Below are 22,638 nucleotides of genomic sequence, written 5' to 3' on the forward strand. Positions count from 1 at the left end.
CCCTCCCACTCCTTCCACGGTTTATGCCTGTACTACACACCCAGCAAGATCTACACAGAAGCACTCATGATAAAAACAATTCGTAACTGGAGAAATAACATCTGCATTCGTTGGAAATTGTGTCAGCTTCCAGTGAAGGCCTCTGAATGACTCCTCCATGAACTAGTCGATTATTTCTTCAAGCAATGCAAATGCTGTGCATGATGGTGTAGTTAAAAACATTCTTAGAAAAGGCTCACTTTGTTTTCCTAACCAAATAGGATGCAAATAGGGTATGGGGTGATGGAGGGGCATCTTTCATAAGGAGCCAACGTGGGTGAGGGCGTGCATAGCAAATTACCACTGTGAAAGCACTATGAACGCTGATAAAGCATGAGTAGGGGCAACAGAGTGGTGGGGTGGTTATTCACAGCTTCAGAGAGATAGCTTTGATAATGATCCTGGGTTCTGACTGTGTATAGTCTGTACATTTTCCTGTTGCCATAAAAGATTCCTCTGGTTGTTTCAATTTCCTCCCATATCCCCTATGACCCTAAGTCATAGGAACAGAATGAGTAGAGGCCCAGATCTATCAAATACTCTGCATATGTTAACTTTTTCATTCCCAGGATCATACTCATGAACCTCCTTTGAACCCTCTCCAATGCCAGCACATCTTTTCTCAGATAAGGGGCCTAGAACTGCTCACACTACTCCAAGTGCACTCTGATCATTGCCTTATAAAGCCTCAGCATAACATCCTTGCTTTTATATTTGAGTCCTCTCAAAATGAATCCTAACATTTCCTTTGCTTCCTCACTTGCAAGTTAACCCTTAGGAAATATTGCATGGGGACTCGCAAGTCCTGTTGCACCTCCGATTTTTTGAATTTTCTACCCATTTAGTAAATAGTCTACACCTTTATTTATTCTACCAAAGTTCATGACCATACACCTCCCAACACTATATTCCATCTGCCACTTCTTTGCCCATTCTCTCAATCTGTCTAGGTCCTTTTGCAGACTCTACCCGCCCCTCCACCCGTCTTTGCATTGTCCACAAAGCCATCAATTCCAACACCCAATTCTTTTACATCTAACGTGGAAAGAAGTGGTTTCGACACCGACCCCTGCAGAACACGACAAAGCACCGACCAGGAGAGGTCCTGTTTATTCCCATTCTCCCATTAGCCAGTCAGCTAATCAAATGAAACATACAACAGTACAACATAGAAACAGGTCTTTTGGTTCACAATGTTGTGCCAAAAATAATTTCTTTCCAAACTTCAGTGAGGTCATCCCTCATTCTCCTGTACTCCAAGGAATAAAGATCCAGTATAGCCAACCTCCCCCTATAACACTGACCCCCTAGTCCAGGCATTATCTCTCCTGCACCCTCTCCGGCTTGACTATGTTCTCCTATAACAGGTGACCAGAACTGTACAGCGTACTGCAGTGTGGCCTTACCAATGACTTCCAACTGCATCCTGATGTCCCACTGCTAAACCTGATGCCCTGATTGATGAAGGCCAGCCTGCTAAATGGTTTCTTCACCATGCTATTTGCGTGACTGCATTCATTGAACTATGCACCTGGACTCCCAGATCCCTCTGTTCCCCAGCACTCACTTTCAAGTCTCTTCATCTATGTTCTCTGTATTTGTTGTTTGCTTACTTACTTATTCATTCATTCTTTCTTTTTGTAGTTGCACTTTGTTGTCTTTTGAACAGTGGTTGAACACCCAGCTGGTGCAGTCTTTCATTGATTATATAATGGTTATTATTCTATTATTGACTTTTTGAGTATGCCTGCAAAAAATCTCAGGTTGTATATATGACATATATTTACTTTGAACTTTAAAAATCTCCAAAAGATTCGTCAGACATTGCCTCCAATGTACAAAACCATGCTATTTCTGACTAGGCCTTGTCTAAGTGATAGCCTGAGCAGAAATAAAAGCACAAAGGTTTTGCACTATGCAGAGATTTTCAGGCACATTTTATTTAAAAATAAAAGCATACATGCAGTACTATGCAAAGGTTTTGGCCACATATACATAGCTGGGGTGTCTAAGGCCTTTGCAGAGATGATAAACCTGATTCTGATGGTGCTCTCTATTGCGGACTGGGTGTGAGAATGGGGCAGGGAGAGGGCAATCTTGGCTGGGAAAAGGGAAAAGGAGAAAAAGAGAGGGGAGTGAGCGGGAAGCACCAGAAAGACATTCTGTAATGATCAATACATTAATTGTTTGGAATCAGATGATCTTGCCTGGTGGCTCAGGGCTGGGTGTGTGTGCACCCACCCCACACTCTGCTGCTGGCACTCCTTCTCTTCCACCTATCCCAAACCCTTCCTATGGCACTCCATCCTTGCCATTTCCAACATCCTTTGCTCCTGCCAGGTTTACAAACTCGCTCTCTCTTCTACATTGACAAATACAGTAGGGTGTGCAAACATCTGAGGCACCCTAGCTATATGCTGTATAGGTACTTAAAACTTTTGCACAGTACTCTACACGTTATACTCAAATCTGTCACCATTGACAATAGCTGAGAAAAAAACCAATTTATGCAAAGTTGTACTCTTTAGAGCAAAAGGAATCATTTTTTTCCTACTATTTCTTTTTCTTTTAAAACAGAATCGGGAGAGAGTTGGAATAGGGGAAGAAGCAGGCAAGACTTCCTCCACTGCCAATTACAAATGCGCACAGCATAGGCAATAGGATCGGCCTTGTGCTCATTGCTAAGTCAGCAGAGAAACTCATGTAATATCCTGATTGCAAACAGCCTGGGCTTAAGTGATGGGCTTGTAGTGACAAGGCGGTCATGTACAGGGTAGGGACAGACTTTCCACTTGAGAGGGAGAAGGAGGAAAAGAAAACTGGATTTTGAGAGCCGATTTGGAATAATGGAAGTTGTGGGTGGAGCAAATGTCTGCAAATGGACATTGGTCATTGTGAAGTAAGGGTTAGGTACAAGTACTCCGCTACTCCTTCTGAAGTCAACAACCAATTCCTTCGTCTTGCTGACGTTGAGGGATAGGTTATCGTCTTCGCACCATTATCAGGGGAGGACAGGGGAGCTTGAAGTAAGTGTTGAACAAACTTCCAGTAGAAGTGGTAGAGGCAGGTTCGATATTATCATTTAAAGAAAAATTGGATAGGTATATGGACAGGAAAGGAATGGAGAGTTATGGGCTGAGCCTGTTTCCGTGCTGTAATTGTTATATGGTTATGGTTATGCCACCAGGTTCTTAATTTTCTCTCTGTATTCAAACTCATCATTACCCGAGATACGGCCTACAATTGTTGTGTCATCAGCAAACTTATATATTGAATTTGAAACTTGACTACACAATCATGGGTGTAGAGTGAGTACAGCAGGGGGCTGAATACACAGCCTTGTGGGGCACCGGTGCTCAGAGTGAATGTAGAGGAGAGCTTGTCCCCTATTTTTACAGCCTGGGTCCTGTCTGTGAGGAAGTTGAAGATCCAGCTGCAGATCTGAGTGCTAAGGTCCAGGTTCCGGAGCTTAGGAACCAGCTTAGGAACAGCTTCTTTCAAACTGTGATAAGACTGATGAACGGATCCCGACCCGGATCTGGGCCGTACCCTCCAAATATCCGGACCTGCCTCTCGGTTTTTTTGCACTGCCTTACTTTCCATTTTTCTATCTTCTATTTATGATTTATAATTTAAATTAATATTTACTATTTTTAATATTTAATATTTGTAATCCAGGGAGTGGGAAGCGCAGAATCAAATATCGCTGTGATGATTGTATGTTCTAGTATCAATTGTTTGGCAACAATACAGTAAACAAAAGCAGAAAATTATGCAAAGAAGTGTATACCACAGAAAAGGGTCCTTCAGCCTATCATATCCAAGAGAACCGTTTACCCATCTACACCAATTCCACCCATACTAAAGAAATGTCCTTTTGGTTTTGATACCATTACTATGAGAAAAAGATGTTATCAATCCCTCTCATCATGTTATATAGTTCTGTATTCAAGCCTTAGGGAGCTGTCATTCATCCTAATACTGCTTGGTAACAAAGGCACAGTGGCCTGGAAATTCAATCACAAGGTGCACTTTGCTAGAATCCCAAGGCTACACTAGCACAACAGCTAGCTCTGCTGCTTCTAGTTAGGAGGACCAAGGTTAAATTCAGAAATTGGGGGTTGCCTGTGGGAAATTTGCATGTTCTCCCCATCTCCATATGGGTGTTGCCAGACACCCTAGTTTCTTCTCCAATCCTAAAGGTAGATTAACTAATTGCCGCAAGTTTTTCATAATGTAGGTAGGTGGTAGGAGAATTGGGGTGGAGTTCATGGCAGAGAACAGATTATTAGGAAGTATTGGGTAAATGGGATTTCTCAGCTCACAAATATTCCATTGGTCAAATGACATTTTCTAATATGATGAGACTCTGAAAATGAAATATCTTCCATACAAGTTTGTCTTTTAAATACTTAGTGTCCTATATAAAATCTGCTTTTACCTGCACATTTTAAAATTAAATTGAAAATGAATTGCACTTAACTAACGCCATAGTACCATAGCGGTTAACACGGTGCTATTACAGCTCGGGGTGGCGGAGTTAGGAGCTCAGTTCTAGTATCCCCTTCCTTTGTGCGTGTGGGATTCCTCTGGGTGCTCTGGTTTCCTCCCACAGTCCAAAGACAAACCAGTTAGTAGATTAATTGGTCAATGTAAATTGTCCTGTGATTAGGCAAAGTTTAAGTAAGTGGGTTGCTAGGCAGAGTGGCTCAAAGAGTCGAAAGGGCCTGTTCCAAATGGTTTCTAAAAAATATTATTAATAATAATAATACTAACTTTCCTGTATAATAGCACCTCATGATGAATGTACTCATTGTAACTTCTTTTCATTATTATGTTAGCCTATTTGTGAAATTATGTACTTAGAGGTCATTGTGCACACTGGCACCAATGACATAGGGAGAAAGGGGGAAGAGATCCAGTGTAATGTGTATAGAGAGTTTGGGGAAAAGCTGAAGAGCAGGACCTCCAAGGTAGTAATCTCTGGATTACTCCCAGTGCCAAGTGGTAGACAGGGCAGAAATAGGATGATACTGCAGATGAATGAGAGCCTGAGTTAGTGGTGCAGGGAGCAGGGTTTCAGATTTCTCGATGATTGGAATCTCTTCTGGGGAAGATATGACCTGTACAAAAAGGATGCATTACATGAGGGGGATCAACATACTTGTGGACAGGTTTTCTGGAGCTGTTGGGGAGGGTTTAAACTAATTTGGCAGGGAAGAGGGCTGAGGATAGAGCAGCTGGTATACAAATCAAGGCATTGTGTAGTGAGACTGTGAGGAAGGACAGGTAGATCATAGGGCAAAATTGCAGTCAGTGGGCTGTGCTGAAGTGTAGCATGGGGGCAAAATCAAAAAGTGATGAATACAGGACTGAAATGTTATATTTGAATACATGCAGTATATGGAATAAGGTAGATGATCTTGTAGTGATTAGTAGTAATGACGTTTTTGGCATCGCTGATTTGTGGTTGAAAGAAGATTATAGCTGGGAGCTTAACCTACAAGGATACACATTGCATTGAAAGGACAGCCAGGTAGGCAGAAGAGGTGGGGTGCTTCTGCTGATACAAAATGAAATCAAATCCTTAGAATGAGGTAACGTAGCATCAGAAGACGTGGAATCCTTGTGGGTATAGTTAAATAAAAAGACCCCGAAGGGAGTTAGATACAGGCCTACGAACAATAGCCAAGATGTGGGATATAAATTACAATGAGAGATAGAAAAAACATGTAATAAGGGCAATGTTATGGTAGTCACAGGGGATTTCAATATGCAGGTAAATTGGGAAAATCAGGGATTTGTGCTGATGCAAGGGAATTTGTGGTATCCCAATGAGATGGCTTTTTAGAACAAATTGTGGTTGAGCCTACTAGGAGAAAGACAATTCTAGATTGATTGTTGTGTAATTAATCAGATTTAATTAGGGAGCCTAACCTAAAGGAACCCTGAGGAGGCAATGATCATAATATGATAGAGTTCATCCTGCAGTTTGAGATGCAGAGGATGAAGTCATATTAAAGTGGAACAAAGAGAATTACAGGGGCATGAGAGAGACGCTGGCCGAATTTGGTTAGAAGGGGACACTATCAGGGATGATGGCAGAACAGCAATGGTGTGAACTTCTAGGGGCAATTCAGAAGGCATGGGATAGATACATCCCAAAGATGAAGAAATATTCTAAAGGGAAGATGAGACAACCATGGCTGACAAGGGGAGTCAAAGATAGCAGACAAGGAACAGAAGCAGCATATAATTAAGCAAAAATTAGTGGAAAGGTAGAGGATTGGGAAGCTTTTAAAAACCAACAGAAGTCAGCTAAGTAAGATATAAAGAGAGAGGTAATAAAATATGAAGGTAAGCTAGCCAATCATATAAAAAGGATACTAAAAAGATTGATTTTTAATATATATAGTAAAAGAGAGGCGAGAGTGGATGTCAGACTTCTGAACAATGATGTTAGCGAGGTTGTAATGCAGAGACCAAGAAATAGTTTCAGTCTTCAATGGCAGCATGCCAGAAATTTGAGCATCAGGGCAGAAGTGAGCGCAGTCACTATTACTAAAGTGAAGGTACGTGGAAAGTGGAAAGGTCTGAAGGTAGATAAATCACATGGACCAGATGGACTAAACCCAGGGTTTTGGAAGAGGCTGCTGAAGAGATTTGCAGAGGCATTAGCAATGATCTTTCAAGAATCACTAGATTCTGAAAATGGTTCTGGAGGACTGGAAAATTACAAATGTCACTCCACTCTTTAAGAAGGGGAGGAGAAAGAAGAAAGGATATTTTAGACCAGTTAGCCTGATATCAGTGACTGAGATGTTGGAGCCTATTATTAAGGATGAGGTTTTGGGGTACTTGGAGACACATGATAAAGTCAGCTTGGTTTCCTCAAGGGGAAATCTTGCCCGACAAGTCTAATGCAATTCTTTGAGGAAATAAGAAGCAGGGTAGACAAAAGATAGTCAGTGTGTTTGTTTACTTGAATTTTCAGTAGGGCCTTGACAAGGTGCTGCACACGAGGCTACTTAACAAGATAAGGAAACATACGAGCATGGATAGGAGGATTTGCTGACTGGCAAGAGACAAAGAGTGGGAATAAAGGGGGTCTACACTGTTTGGCTGCCGGTTACTAGTGGTGTTCTTTAGGGGTCACTATTGGAACCACTTCTTCTCACAATATACGTCAATGATTTGTATAATTGAGTTGATGGCTTTGTGGCCAGGTTTGCAGATGACACAAAGACAGGTGGAGAAGCAGGTAGCATTGTGCAAGCAGGGACTCTGCAGAAGGACTCAAGACAGTTTGGAAGAATGGGCAAAGAAATGGCAGATGGAACATAGTGTAGGAAAGTGTATGGTTGTGCACTTTGGTAGAAGGAATAGGGGCGTAAAGACTATTTTATAAACTGGGAGAAAATTCAAAAATCAGAGGCGAAAAAGGGCTTGGGAATCCTTGTACAGGATTCCCTAAAGGTTACCTTCCAGGTTGAGTCAGTGATAAGGAAGGTAAATGCAATGGGAGCATTCATTTTGAGAGGACGAGAATATAAGCACAAGGATGTAATACTGAGGAATTATAAGGCATTGGTCAGGCCGTTCTTGGAGAACTGTGAGCAGTTTTGGACCCTTTATCTAAGAAGAGATGTGCTGGCATTGGAGAGGGTCCAGAGAAGGTTCATGATAATGATTCCAGGAATTAAAGGGTTCATGAATGAGGAGCATTTGAGGGCTCTGGGCCTATATTCGCTGGTTTAGAAGAATGAGGAGGGAGCTCATTGAAACCTAGTGAAATATTGAAAGGCCTAGCTAAGAGTGGATGTGGAGACTATGTTTCCTATAGTGGATGAATCTAGGACCAGAGGACACAGCCTCATAAAAGAGGGACGCCCATTTAGAACAAAGATGAGGAGGTATTTCTTCAGTGAGGTGGTGGTGAATCTGGGGAATTTATTGCCACACACAATTGTGGAGGTTAAGTGACTGAGTATACTTAAAGTGGAGGTTGATATGTTCGTGATTAGTCAGGGTGCCAAAAGCTAATGGGGAGCAGGCTGGAGAATGGGTTGCGACTGATAATAAATTAGCAAAGATGGAATGGTGAAGCAGACCCCTTGGGCCAAATAGCCTAACTTTGCTATGTCTTGTGGTCAAGTGGTCTAGATAATGTTACCATTTCTAACTCTGGTATTTAGGTTTAAACTCTCCTACAAATTTGTCAATGGCATTTAAATGAAAATCATACATTCCTTCTCTGCTTTGAGCAAGCAACAGCAATATATTTAAAATGTCAAGTCAAAATGCAAATTTCACTAAGCACTGGATAAGGATAACTCCTCACTTATCTTCTTCGAGGTTTAATTAGAGGGGGATGGTTCCCCCATGTATAATTTTTCCTTTGTACCTCTATTGTGATCTAGTGGAGCACAAGGCATTCTGTCCATCCATGAACAAGCACACACTGTTATTGTTGTTAGCTTCAAACTGTATTTTAATGCAAGTAAGCCAATACAAACAGAAGGAATTAATACCTTAGAAAGATGGACAGATGTACAGATGACTAACTGCTTGGAATGCTACCAAAAGTATAAAAATGTACATCTCCAACAATGTCTCAGGATGTTGCCGTAAAAATACAAGTGATGCATAACCCAAGCTTTAATTTTCAAAAGCAAAATAATAAATGCAGCAGAATCTTGGGATTGGAATATTAACAATTAAATCTAATATGTCAGTGTGACGTCAAGTATACCTCAATGAGATACTTAATACTGCGTGCCGTGGATGGTGGCTGGAAGGAGCTGCAGTAAAAATGGTTAAGAGTCAAATGTTCTTAATACCATTAGAAACCTGCCCAGCAGGCTAGCTAGGGACTTTGTACTGCAGCCAGTGTGAATTGAGCTCTGAACTGGGGTCACTATTACCAGTTAAACAGCACATTTTACACTCACTGTGCACAAGCATCTTATAGCACTTTGCAATAATGTAATAAGCATGATTTTATTTTTACTTAGAGCAGACATTTTCTGAAATTACTTCCATTTCAATTAATACTGCCATGGTGTTCTTAGTTACCTGTTATCAGCCAGTTAAATTAATAAGCTATCCTGCAAATGCAGCACTGTTCAAATATATTTTGAATAGATGAATCTATATTGCCTTGACTCATGAAAATGTTCAAACACTTTCTGGTTATCTGATATCAACAGATGGAGTTTATTACAAAGCTTCCTGAATAAAAATAGCTAAAACAATATCAGTGGTGGGTAATGCAATCATGTGCAGATTGCCTATTAATGAAAGTTTAAGCAGTGCCAGGAGGAAATTTTTCGTAAATTAAAAAAATGCTGGTGTCTTTCTTAAACCAGCTTGTATAATGAGGTTCCTTTAAAATGTCAAAACTGGCATTGAAAACAACTCTTTTGTTTTTAAGTCAAACCCAGATACTTTTGACTATGCATCTAAGAGAGCTAAGATAAAAACCAGTATTGATGCAACTGAAGAACTCAACACGTTGAAGGGGATGTGCTGTGAACTTGTTTCAACATTTCAGTGTGATTTAACTTCCCCTGTTGTCACAAAAAAAACTTAAGATCCCCTTCAATTTAATGTTTGTTGACATTTACAAAATAAAGGAAAATTAATGAATAAGAGATCACCTCGTGGTGCAATCTAAATATCAAACTGAAAGAATGACACAGAGAAGGAATCAAGCCTCTAGAAGTAGTATGTGGATGCACTAACTTGCATTTTAGTTTGGCTACCTTGCCAACAGAAAGATTAAGAGAGTTAGAGATACAGTATGCAACAGGACCTTCCACCCAACAAGCCCACACCACTCATGTGACCAATTAACTTACTAACACATCTTTGGAACGTGGGAAGAAACCAGAGCACCTGGAGGAAAACCAGTCATAGGGAGAATGTACTAATTTCTTACAGACAGTGACGTAATTGAACCCAGGTTGCTAGTGCCATAATAGCATCGTGGTCACCACCTCTGGCTGTTGTGATTTAAAGAATAGGAATGTGCCCTACTCTGGACCAGATGCTCCTCTTTGGAATGAGAGGAAATAACTTCATTTTTTTCCCAAAAAAAAAGTAACTTTTGTCAGTATTTGCTGATCAGGTCACAGCCATCTAAACAGGGCACATTCTGTGCATGTTGCACCTTGTGCTTTTTAACTTGGGTGAGGGGTCCTTAAATGGAGGTGAGGTTCCTCATCAATACATGCAAGTTAATTAATATCACACACAACAACATATCGTCAATCATAAAGCAGCAGAATGTTTGTGTTATAAAGTACCGCAAAACCAGTCTTGTGGTTCCTCAGTTTCTGTGTCAAAAAAGAACCACTCTGACCGATGTCCCATAGAAAGATACAAAAGCAAAATGGGTGTCAGTTGAGAAAGTTGGAAGTGGAAGAGAAAAAGAAGTTGCAAAAGTAAATAAAAACAAAAGCATTAACAAGTGATATGAGTATTTGTACAAGCGAGCTACAACATGTTAGAAGCCATGTCTAAAAATATTAATACACAGGAGTGATATTTATTTTAACTGTAATAAACCAACTTGGCTTGAGAAAATTTTCTACTTTTTCCTAACAAGTCAATGAAACAAACCCTGGTCTTCACTATAATTCACTTGAGTAGTTCGACAGTCATAGTAGAATAATGGTTGAGATCAAGAATAATTTAAGACTTCATTATTAGATGGCAAGCACATTTCATTATATGAACAATAACTCAGTAATTGTACGTAGTATTCCAGTGGAACATGTGATGTGTGTTTTAATAATTAGTGCCAACCTTACAGCACAAGTAATTGATAAATTTCTTCAATGAACTAAAGTAACTGTGGACCATTGCTAATGACTTTGTATTTTGTGACAAAGTTTTAAATAGAAAAAATAAGGATACTTAGAAATGAATAATAATGTAAACATTATCACTCTTCATTATCACTTCCCACTGCATAGAGGTTTTCTTTCATATTACGATCTATACCAAGCCATAAATATTTACTAACAAATGTTTTTTAGATCTAGTCTGTAAAATGATACAGTATATTATCAAAGTGCAATCAGCAATGTTTTACAAGCACTGACAGACAAAATATATATTTTTTTTACTTTTTTCTTTCTAGCAATCCAAACAACAAGGAATCTATGACCTTTGAAGACCTGCCATTTCTACAAAGGAAGCAGTGGACAATTTGGTCCCTCAGAGCTGCTTCACCATTGACAATCTGAACTGATCACCTCCATAACACTTTCTTTCTCAAACCCCACATCCTTTGATTCTCTTAATATCTAAAACATATCTATCAGTCTCTTGCTTGAACTTTCAAAGCTCATTCCAAACATTCATTTACCCATTGGGTGAAGAAATTTCTTCACATCTCTATTCTAAATGGCCAATCCCTGATATTAAAAACCATGGTCAGTCCACTACTGTAAAAATAGAAGTCAATGAAACACAGTTGTGGTTTGTTTAAAATTCAAATGTCTCATTACCAATGAATCCAGCATCGGGAAGGCAGCCAAGTAGAGGAAAGCTTTTCTTGTTTTACTTCCCACAGAATCATCCACGTGATGTAATTTGTTGATGATATAATATCCCAGATCGGTGTGTGCTAAAAATAGAACAGATAAAATAAAGGGTGAAATTATCACATGTAACTTACAAGTTCTGGGGATCATTCACTTTACTTCTCTTTTATAAGTATTTCGGCAGCAAAGTCTATCAATTAAATTAACTGCCTTAACATGTATCAGCCTATTTTGGTCTTTTTCCATCTCTAAACTATCATGTTGCTACTTAATATCCACCACCGAATAAAGCTAAAAACATTCAATTGAGTCATAACACTATAAGACAAAGAAGCAGAATTAGGCTGTTTGGCCCATCGAGTCTACCTGCCATTTCATCATTGCTGATCCATTTTCCGTTCAACCCCATTCTCCTCCCTTCTCTCCATAACCTTTCACACCCTGACTAATCAACAGCCTATCAACCTCTGCCTTAAATGCACCCAGTGACCTGGCCTCTGCAGCTGCCTGTGGCATCAAATTCACCAGATTCATAGATTAATTGAATGCTGAAGCAATCATCTTTGATCCAATCATAAATTCTGTTCTGTATCAGTTCCATACTTATTTGAGACAAAATCTTGAAATAACATTAGGTATTTTGCAGTTTAGTTTATATTTGAGCTCCGGGACATATATTTAGGTATTTTACACTTATGGTATTGGCTAATTCTTCCTTTGTCTTAATTTGTTTGCTAGTGAAACTCATGCCTGCCTTTGTGACTTCTATGCTTGAACACCTAGCACACTCCTTGGAAGCTTCCTGTGTTCTCCACTCCGTGAAACCATTGTCCTAAATTCCATGGCTCTCTTCCTAAACTGCATTGCCCCATTTACCCTGTAGTTGACAGCTGAATACTGACATTGAGCTGTCGCTTAGTAAAAACCTGGTCTTAAAATTCATCGTCAAAAAGCACAGAAACAGGCCACTTAGCTCATCATGTCCATGCTGATCCATCAACAACAATCCCATACACCAGCATTGTGACCATTGTCTTCTGAACTGCACTGAAATATGCCTTTTAATTTTGTGTCCCTATATTATATGTTTTCACGCAAACAACAGGAATTCTGCAGATGCTGGAAATTCAAGCAACACACATCAAAGTTGCTGGTGAACGCAGCAGGCCAAGCAGCATCTGTAGGAAGAGGTGCAGTCGACGTTTCAGGCCAAGACCTTTCGTCCTGACTGCACCTCTTCCTATAGATGCTGCTTGGCCTGCTGCGTTCACCAGCAACTTTGATGTGTGTTGCTTATATGTTTTCACTCTTTTTTTGTTGATTTTTGCACAATTTTTTTTTGCAGAGGTTTTTTAATGTTTGATGTTTTTCTCTGGGCTGGTTGGTTCCACGGTTCTTCTTTGTTTTGTGACTGTGGGGAAGACTAATTTCAGGCTTGTATGTAGCATACATATTTTGATAATAAATAATACTTTGAACTTCTATGCCTTGGCAATCCAAGTTACAATCTGAGACAATTGTTAAAATATTGCAAGAGAACTTGCATCCACCACCCACTCAACGCAATGAGTGCTAGATTTGAACCACTCTCTTGGTGAAAAATCCTTCCTTACCTTCCCTCTAAACTACTCTCCCATTACTCTATATCTATGTCCTCTAGTGTTTGACACCCCATATTTTCTCCCTACGTTCCTTTATAATTTTGTATAGCTCAGTCAGGCCTACTCAGAAACTCTCAGCAGGTCAAGCAGCATGTGTGGAAAGAGAAACAAAGTTAATATTTCAGGTGGGAGGACCCTTTATCAGGATGCTTGATCTGAAACACTAGCTCAGTCTCTCATCCTACAGACACAGCCTAATCTGCTAAGTATTCTCAGCACTTCCTATTTTTATATTGCCGCTCAAAGTTTTCTATTCTCTCAGAGAAACAATTTAACCTTTTAATTGTCCTCTCATCACTAGTACCACCTTAGATGATCTTTCCGAACCTTTCCCGAAGAATTAACAGAGGCATAAAAGAGACTGCAGAAGCTGGAAATCTTGCAGGAACACACACAAAATACTGGAGGAACTCAGGTGTGTCAAGCAGCGTCTATGGAGGGGATGAACAGTTGACATTTTAGGCCGAGACCCTTAATCAGCACCAGAATAGGAGGGGGCGAAAGCCAGAAAGAAAGGATAAAGGGAGGGGAAGAAGCATGATCTGGCAGGGAGTAGGTGAACCCAGACAGGCAACAGTGTGGGAAAAGGGGATAAAGGGAATGATGTGAGAAGATGGGAGGTAACAGGTGAAAGAGCCATAGAGTGGAGGCGGAGGCGGAGGAAGGAGAAGTCTGATACATGAGGACAATGGAGTAAAAGGAGAGAGGTGGGGAGCCAGAGGAAGGTGTGGTTGATGGGCAGGTCAGGAGAGTACAGGAGGGGAAAGAGGAGGATTAAAGGGTGCCAGGGCGATGAGGGAAACAAAGGAGGGATCAGATGAAGTTAGAGTAGTTGAAGCAGATTAGGTACCTCCTGTACCTAATACAGTGGCCACTAGGTAAATGTTCATAGTCTTCTGCTGATGTACCCCATCCACTTCACGATTCAACATGTTATACATTTAGAGATGCTGTTCTGCAAATAACTGTTGTAACATGTGGTTATTTGAGTTACTGTTGCCTTCCTGTCAGCTTGAGTCAGTCTGGCCATTCTCCTCTGACCTCTGACAAGGCATTTTAGTGCTCAGAACTGCCGTTCGCTGGATGTTTTCTATTTTTGCACTATCCCCTGTGAGCTCCAGAGATGGTTGTGCATGAAAATCCCAGGAGATCAGTAGTTTCTGAGATACTCAAACCACCCAGTCTGGCACCAACAATCACTCCACAGTCAAAGTCACTTAGATCACATTTCATCCTCATTCGGATGTTTGGTTTAAACCACATCTGAACCTCTTGACCATGTCCGTGTGCTTTTATGCATTGAGTTGTTACCCACATGATTGGCTGATTAGGTATTGACATTAATGAGCAAGTGTGCAGGTGTACTTAATAAAGTGGTCACTGAGTGCATATGAGAGGAAGAGGAAAAGGAGAGCAATAAGCAAGAAGGAGAGATAAAGGATTAGAGAATGGGAAGGAGTCATGATGCAGAGGGAAAAAGAGGAAAAAGAAAAAGGAGCAAGGAACATGGACAATAATGACATTTCGTTAACTAATTAGTGAAAATGTTTCAATTAGTTTAAAATTCATGTAGTAAAACAACAGATTGCAGATGTTTCACTATGAAGAAGGGGAAAAAATAACTCTTGATGAAATGGTTAAGTGCTAGTGGCATGATAAAAATGTGATAACGCCTTTCATTAAATAGAGGAAAGGCCTGTTTCCATGGTGTATTGCTCTGTGATTCTGAGTCATCTATGACCCTATAGAAACTAAAGCTGTGCTGTACTCCAGGTTCAAGCTCATCAGCATCTTTAAAGCTGCACCAAAATCTATTTATTGGTATACTCCGCATACCATGCAGTAAAGGCCAGGGACGGTCTCTATGTCCTCTTCACAATCTACTGACCTACCTTTTAAGTATCATCAGCAAATCTGGCTATGGAGATTAGTCTCTTCATGAATGTCCCTGATATAGATTATAAATAGCTCAGACTTCAGCATTGATCCCTGTGGTGTTCTATTAGTTACCAACTCAAACATGCTCCATTTATCCAGACTGTTTCCTCATATATCACCCCAACTCCTTGTGCTCTTAGAAATGAAGTCAAGAATGTCAAAAGGTGAAGAAATACAAATGGCTGATCAAAGGCAAGGGGTGATAGCTATTCCTTGGGTTCAACTAGAAGGGGATGTCTCTGAATAATTGAAAGAAGCAAGGTATTCATTGTGCCTTGACTTAACCATTGCACTGTGAAATTACTCGCAGTACTTTAATTTTTATTGCACCACAAGCAATTAACTCTTAGGTCAAAGTTGGTTTTCCTTTCTTCACAATGAAAGATCTGCACTCTGTTCTTTATTATATGAATTTTAAGTAGTGGAATGTGAGAAAACTTGAAGAGAAAATGCTTCTAATAAGTGAATGAGTTTTTCTAAAGAGCCAGAATCAAGAAAGATACAAGAAGAACGTGGCTTGGACATGTTCCAGGGGTGGAAACACCTAGAATGCTTTTATTGACTTTGTGATTAGATGTGAAGAATAAGAAGCAAGGACCAAAAAAGTTCAAGATAGACAACACGGGTGACTTTTAGTTTATTTATTTATTTTTATTTTATTGAGATACAGCACGGATCAGGCCCTTCGAGCCACTCCATCCAGCAATTCTCTAGATTAATCCCAGTCAGGACCAATTAACTGACAAACCCATATGTCTTTGGACTGTGGGAGGAAACTGGAGCACCCAGAGGAAACCCATGTGGTCACAGGGAGAACATACAAACTCCTTACAGGACTACGGCAGGAATTGAACCCAGGTCACTGGTACTGTAGTAGTTAGCATGCAGCTACTGCCACAAACAGGGAGACAGGAACAAAAGCTGCAAACTGGTTCAAATCCAACAACAGTTTAGTGAACTAACTTATTCCCACTGTCTGGGGAGGGGAGAACAGGAGTTTAATGGTAGAAGCGGTGGTAACAGTGATGATTTTTCTTGCATGACTACACATGTGATTATATAGTTGGTTCTCTTAAAGAGTGGTGACATGCTATTGAGTTTTGATATATGATCTAACTACTTGTACTGAATTTAACCAATAATCTGTTTGGAGCAGTGGCAGGTTGTAACATCATACAGACTCGTGTATAGAGCACAGCCCACAAAAGGTGTAAAGCAAACAATTGAACAATTATTTAAACTCAGGAAAAAATAACAATTATGCACAAATGTAATTCAGCAAGCCAGTGTGGGTACTGTGTAAATCTGAAGAGTACTAGTCTGTTATTTTGAGTTAGCAGTCAATATTTGCAGTCTTTCGGCATTTCAATGTTAGACCTCAGACTTATGCAATGTACAAGAGAAAAGATGTTGAGAGATGTACACAAAAAGAGCAAACGAGAGGGAAAATTGATATCTAATGCAGCTCTTTACTGTTTAAACACGATGGCATAGAATAAAACTATGTCTGTTATGACCCTCCAAGTGCACACCTCGAAATTTGGTGGACAGAAAAGCTCTACAATGCATAGTCAAAACACATTACTGGAACCAGCCCATGCGCCATCAAGGACATACAAACAAAAAGGTGCCAGTAAAATCATGAAGGATCCCTGCTCATGGTCTGTTTGTACCACTCCCATCAGGGAGGAGGCTACAAACATCCACGCCAGGACCACCAGCCTCAAAAACAGTTACTTACTCCAAGCAGTGAGGCCGATCAACACCTCCACCAAGCCACACCACCCAGCACCACCACTTTATCCGTTTCTGTCAGAGTCACCTCACGTACAGGCACTCCTGTGTCTAGCATCACTTTATGGACACAAAATCAATCTATGTATATGAGCTATCTTATGCATTTATTTTTATTGTTTTTATTATTGTGTTCTTTATCTCGTGTTTTTTTGGTGCTGCATCGGCCTTGACTGGCCCTGTGCAGCTGGATCCTGGACTTTCTGTCAGATCGCCAGCTCCCTCACCTCCACTCCTCTGACTCTCAATACAGGAGCCCCTCAGGGCTACAACCTGAGTCCCCTCCTTTACTCCCTGTATACCCATGACTGTATCACCAACCACAGCTCCAATCTGCTAATTAAATTTGCCAACGACACTACATTTACTGGCCTCATTGCAAACAATAATGAAGTGGCCTACAGGGAAGAAGTCATCGCTCTGACACAGTGGTGTCAAGAAAATAACCTCTCCCTCAATGTCGCAGAAACAAAGGAGCTGGTTGTGGATTACAGGAGGAATGGAGACGAGCTAACCCCTATTGACATCAATAGATCTGGGGTTGAGAGGGTAAACAGCTTCAAGTTCCTCGGCGTCCACATCACTGAGGACCTCATGTGGTCTGTACACACCAGCTGTGTGGTGATAAAGGCACAGCAGCACCTCTTTCACCTCAGACGGTTGAGGAAGTTTGGTATGGGCCCCCAAATCCTAAGAATTTGCTACAGGGGCACAACTGAGAGCATCCTGACTGGTATGGGAACTGTACCTCCCTTAATCGCAGGACTCTGCAGAGAGTGGTGCGGACAGCCCAGCGCATCTGTAGTTGTGAACTTCCCAAGATTCAGGACATTTACAAAGACAGGTGTGTAAAAAGGGCCCGTAGGATCATTGGTGACCCAAGCCATCCCAACCACAATCTATTCCAGCTGCTACCATCCGGGAAGCAGTACCGCAGCATAAAGGCCAGGGCCAACAGACTCCGGGACAGCTTCTTCCACCAGGCCATCAGACTGATGAACTCACGCTGACTTGAGTGTACTCTATATTACATTGATTGTTCTATTTATTATAAATTACTATGATTATACATTTAGATGGAGATGTAACGTAAAGATTTTTACTCCTCATGTATGTGAAGGATGTAAGAAATAAAGTCAATTCAATTCAATCTGGAGCAACAATTATTCAATTCTCCTTCACACTTGTGTATTGGAAATGACATTAAACAATCCTGAATAATCCAACTGCATGATCTCCTCCTCTCACAGTGCCTTCCCCCACACCCCAAGCCTTTACCAGCTCTACTAGTGCACTATATAATGAAATCTGATACTTCATTGTCTGATGTACTAATGAAGAGTGCTAAATTTGGAAGGCACAAATCCCCTTCTCATTGGAAAAAGTCTTCAGTCCTGAAGTGTGGGGCACAATGTTAATAGGGTTATGAGTAGAAAGGAAGTTGAACTATAGAAGTGAAAAGTGCATCTCAATTTATCAAGTCACATTCCACTTTCAGGATAAACTAAAATCCCTGACAAATGTTTCTCACACATTGCCTCGAGGAAGATACAAGTAGAATGAATTTAACAGCAATAGTATTCATTTATAGCAATGAGCCTGCTATCAAAGGCTTAGACATCTCAATTTTACATTTTTCATGACAACAGATCTTTAATTACATTTTACTTTTTATATGCTTTGTTTACGCAGAATGAAGTTCTAGGAAATAACAGTAGCATCATCTGTTTTAAAACATACTTTCATCCTTGGATCGAAAGGTCAAAAGCTGAGAAATTAGCGACACAGTGGTGCACCAGTGCATTAAAGCTTAAACAACTGATAATTATCTGCCAAGTGACTGGCTAACATGCACGTAATTTTTGCCACAGTAGTTAAGAGAAAAGATTACCTATTAGAATGTGAAAGATGGCAGCCACAGTACCAGCTGTGACCATGCAGAGGACAGCCTTGATCCTATCCCGCCTACTGTGAACAAATACCAGGCCCACGTTCTTAAAGTCACTCATTGGTCCAGTGAAGAACTTCATCAGGGAGTAGGCCAGCCCATAGCTGGCAAGCATCTCGATGGCATCCTCCTTTACAGCTGCTATACCCCTATTTAATGCCTATTCAGAAATGACAGGAGATGGGGAAAATAATTAATATAAAAGTCCGTAAAAGTGCATTTTAAAATATACATTCAGTGGATTGCAGCATTTTTAAAATAAACAATGGAGGTAATATAGCATTGACCTGCTGGGTTAGTGGCTGAAATAGATCCACAGAATAAACAGTCAAATAAAGATTTCAGTTAAGTTCATGTTTCCTCGCGAACCCAATACTTAGATCCCAACTGAATCCGCAGAAGAATCAGCTCTAAAACGTGCTTAAACTAACTGGGGTTTCAACAATGGAGCATTTGAATGATAACATAGAATTCTTATTGACTTCCTAGAGTATTTGAATTAGTATCTTCTACTTCAACACCTCTTTTCTGTAATAACCCTAAATCCCTCGATATCTTTAATGTTCAGAAACCAAACCATTCTTTGAATGGCTAAGCTACACAGCCCACCAGAGAGAAAAAAAAAGACAATTTCAAAGATTCATCAACATTTCAGTGAAGAAATTTATCCTCACTTGGTATACTTCATACATTGAGATCCTTGGTTCTGGGTGTCACAACCAGGGAATTATCATTCCAGTATCCAGCCGAACAAACCAATTAAGATTTAAAAAAAAATTATATCACCGCTCATTCTTCCAGACTTTGTAGAACAGAGAATTACCCTACCCATTCTGTCACTGCATGACATATGATAAGCATAGATTCCTGGAAATGACTCTTCCAAGTAGATACTTAACAGCTATCTTGCAGCTTCCTTGTGTCAACTTCTATCTCCACTAACTTCCTCCACACTCCACCCATCTGTCTGGCAACCTGATCTGACAGCTTCTTAACCACGAGAGCCCACTCCTGAATCAAAAGTCTATCACATTAGACATCTGGAGAAGGATGCTTATGTGAGAATGCTGTTCTTGGACTACAGTTCAGCATTCAATACCACAGGATTGACAAAAAGCTCCGAGACCTTGGCCCTGACCCTGCCTTGTGCAGCAGGATCCTGGACTTCCTGTCAGACTGCCAACAAGTTGTAAGAGTGGGCTGTCTCATCTCCAAACCTCTGACTCTCTATACAGGAGCTCCTCAGGGCTGTATGCTGAGTCCCCTCCTTTACTCCCTGTGTACCCATGACTCTATCACCACCCATAGCTCCAATCCACTAATTAAATTTGCCGACGACACCACATTGATTGGCCTCATCTCAAGCAACAATGGGGTGGCCTACAGGGAAGAAGTCATCTCTCTGACACAGTAGTGTCAAGAAAACAACTTCTCCCTCGATGTCACAAAAACAAAGGAGCTGGTTGTGGATTACAGGAGGAATGGAGATGGGCTAACCCCTATTGACATCAATGGATCTGTGGTTGAGAGGGTAAACCGCTTCAAGTTCCTCGGCATCCACATCACCGAGGACTTCACATGGTCTGTACACACCCACTGTGTGTGTGGTGGAAAAGGCACAGCAGACCTCAGACAGTTGAGGAAGTTTGGTATGGGCCCCCAAATCCTAAGAACTTTCTACAGGGGCAGGATTGAGAGCATCCTGACTGGCTGCATCAATGCCTGGTATGGGAACTGTACCTCCCTTAATCGCAGGACTCTGCAGAGAGTGGTGCGAACAGCCCAGCGCATCTGTAGTTGTGAACTTCCCATGATCCAGGACACTTACAAGGACAGGTGTGTAAAAAGGGCCCGTAGGATCACTGGGGACTCAAGTCATCCCAACCACAATCTATTCCCGCTGCTACCATCTGGGAAGTAGTACTGCAGCATAAATTTCAGGACCCACAGGCTCTGGGACAGTTTCTCCACCGGGCTGATGGACTGACGCTGATTTGAGTGTGCTCTATGTTACATTGTCTGTTCTGTTTATTATAAATTACTATGATTGCACATTTAGATGGAGACGTACCATAAAGATTTTTACTCATGCATGTGAAGGATGTAAGACATACGGTCAATTCAATTCAAATTCAATTCATTCTTCAGAATATCAGTGGTGCCTTCCGAACTATTGATTGAATTCATTCCATCCCTCTTCCCCCCCACCCCAAAACAACAGAGCAATTTGCAACATCTGGGCATCACCCTGATCCTTCCACCGATTGACTTATCCTGATCCTGATGGTTGAGGGTAATAACTGTTCCTGAACTTGGTGGTGGGAGTACTGAGACTCGTGTATCTTCTTCCTGAAAGCAGCAGTGAGAAAATGGCATCTTAGATTGTGGGGGTGCTTGTTGATGGATGCTGTTCTTCTGAGACAACATTCCGTGTAGATGTGGTCAAAGGTGGGGAGGGTTCTACCTGTGATGGACTGGGCTGTATCGACTACATTTTATAGGATTTTCCATTCAAGGACATTGGTGTTTCCATATGAGGCTGTCATACAACTAGTCATTATACTCTTCCCACACATCTATACAAGTTAGTAAAAGTTTGTCCAGGTACAGGATATTAGTCTTTCTGGATAGTATAAAGATGTCTTCCTGTTATCTCTTCATCCCATTGTTTTCCCCACATTTTTTGATTTCACTTTTAATTTGTCCTTTACTATAAGTTATTTGAATGTCCACCCCTGCTCATCTAGATGCCATCGTTGCTAATTTACCCACTTGCTCATTCCCTCTGATACCAACAAGTGCTGGAATCCACATAAAACATACACAGAGTCCCATCATTTTAAGTCTAAATAAGGTTCGCATTATCTCACATATAATGTCTGGTCTTGTCTCTGAATTTAAATCTTTCAGGTTCCTGATTGTTGAGCTTGAATTTTGTCTCCTTTTGAATAATTTAGGATCCAGCCCCAGTGCTTCATACAGCCATGGAGGCACCCCAGGAAAAGGTACTGTAGCACTCACTGCCTTATTACTAATCCCTGTCCTTTCTGCTTTCCCTTCAATAGTTCATGCGAAACTTCAGTTTTTCTTTCTTTCCTTTTACCAGCATGGACCTCAAAGCTGTTTAGTGGGATGATTTTCTCCATGCTTTTGTAGGTTTACCCAATATGTTAACGCTAACAGCGTTCTGCTCAGTTCCCGGGGTGTCTCTCTCAACTTCACCTGCATTTCTGCCACTGGGGATGTCCTTACTGCCCCACTCATTATCCTTAATGCTTGACTCTGAACTATATCCAGTTTCCTGAGCATACTGTATATTGCTGATCTATATACAATACTTCCATAGTTCAGTATTGATCTGATTAATCCTGCATATATTGCTTTCAAGGATTTCCTATCGGCTCCCCATTCCTTTCCTATGAAATCCCTCAGAACATTTAGCACTTTCTTACTTTTGGTTATTTTTTTAATATGTGCTGATCATGTGAGTCTTTTATCAAGCCAAATTCCTAAAAACTAGGTAAAATTTGGTTACCTAATTCTAGACCATAAACATTTAGTTTTAAGTGTTCTTCTATTCTCTTCCTAATGAAAAACATTATTTTGGATTTCTCGGCTGAAAATCTGAATACCCTAATTTCCTCCTTAACTATTGCTTCTTGAGGTTTCCGTATTATAAATGCCACATTCCCACCTCGTTTCCACA

At 40.7% G+C, this 22,638-nt stretch overlaps 1 protein-coding gene across 2 annotated transcripts in view; it reads right to left on the reverse strand.

The window, feature by feature from the left end:
* LOC140212463 (progressive ankylosis protein homolog B-like) overlaps positions 1–22,638 on the reverse strand; it is a 163,753-nt gene that overhangs the window by 58,144 nt on the left and 82,971 nt on the right. For both annotated transcript variants that reach the window (XM_072283296.1, XM_072283297.1), the window contains 2 exons: positions 18,876–19,092; positions 11,556–11,674 (listed from right to left, as the gene is read on the reverse strand). In XM_072283296.1, coding sequence (XP_072139397.1) covers positions 11,556–11,674; positions 18,876–19,092 — 336 coding nt within the window. The remainder of the gene's footprint in view (positions 1–11,555; positions 11,675–18,875; positions 19,093–22,638) is intronic.

This window comes from Mobula birostris, chromosome 19, assembly GCF_030028105.1.
Source record: "Mobula birostris isolate sMobBir1 chromosome 19, sMobBir1.hap1, whole genome shotgun sequence".
Classification (NCBI taxonomy): domain Eukaryota; kingdom Metazoa; phylum Chordata; class Chondrichthyes; order Myliobatiformes; family Myliobatidae; genus Mobula; species Mobula birostris.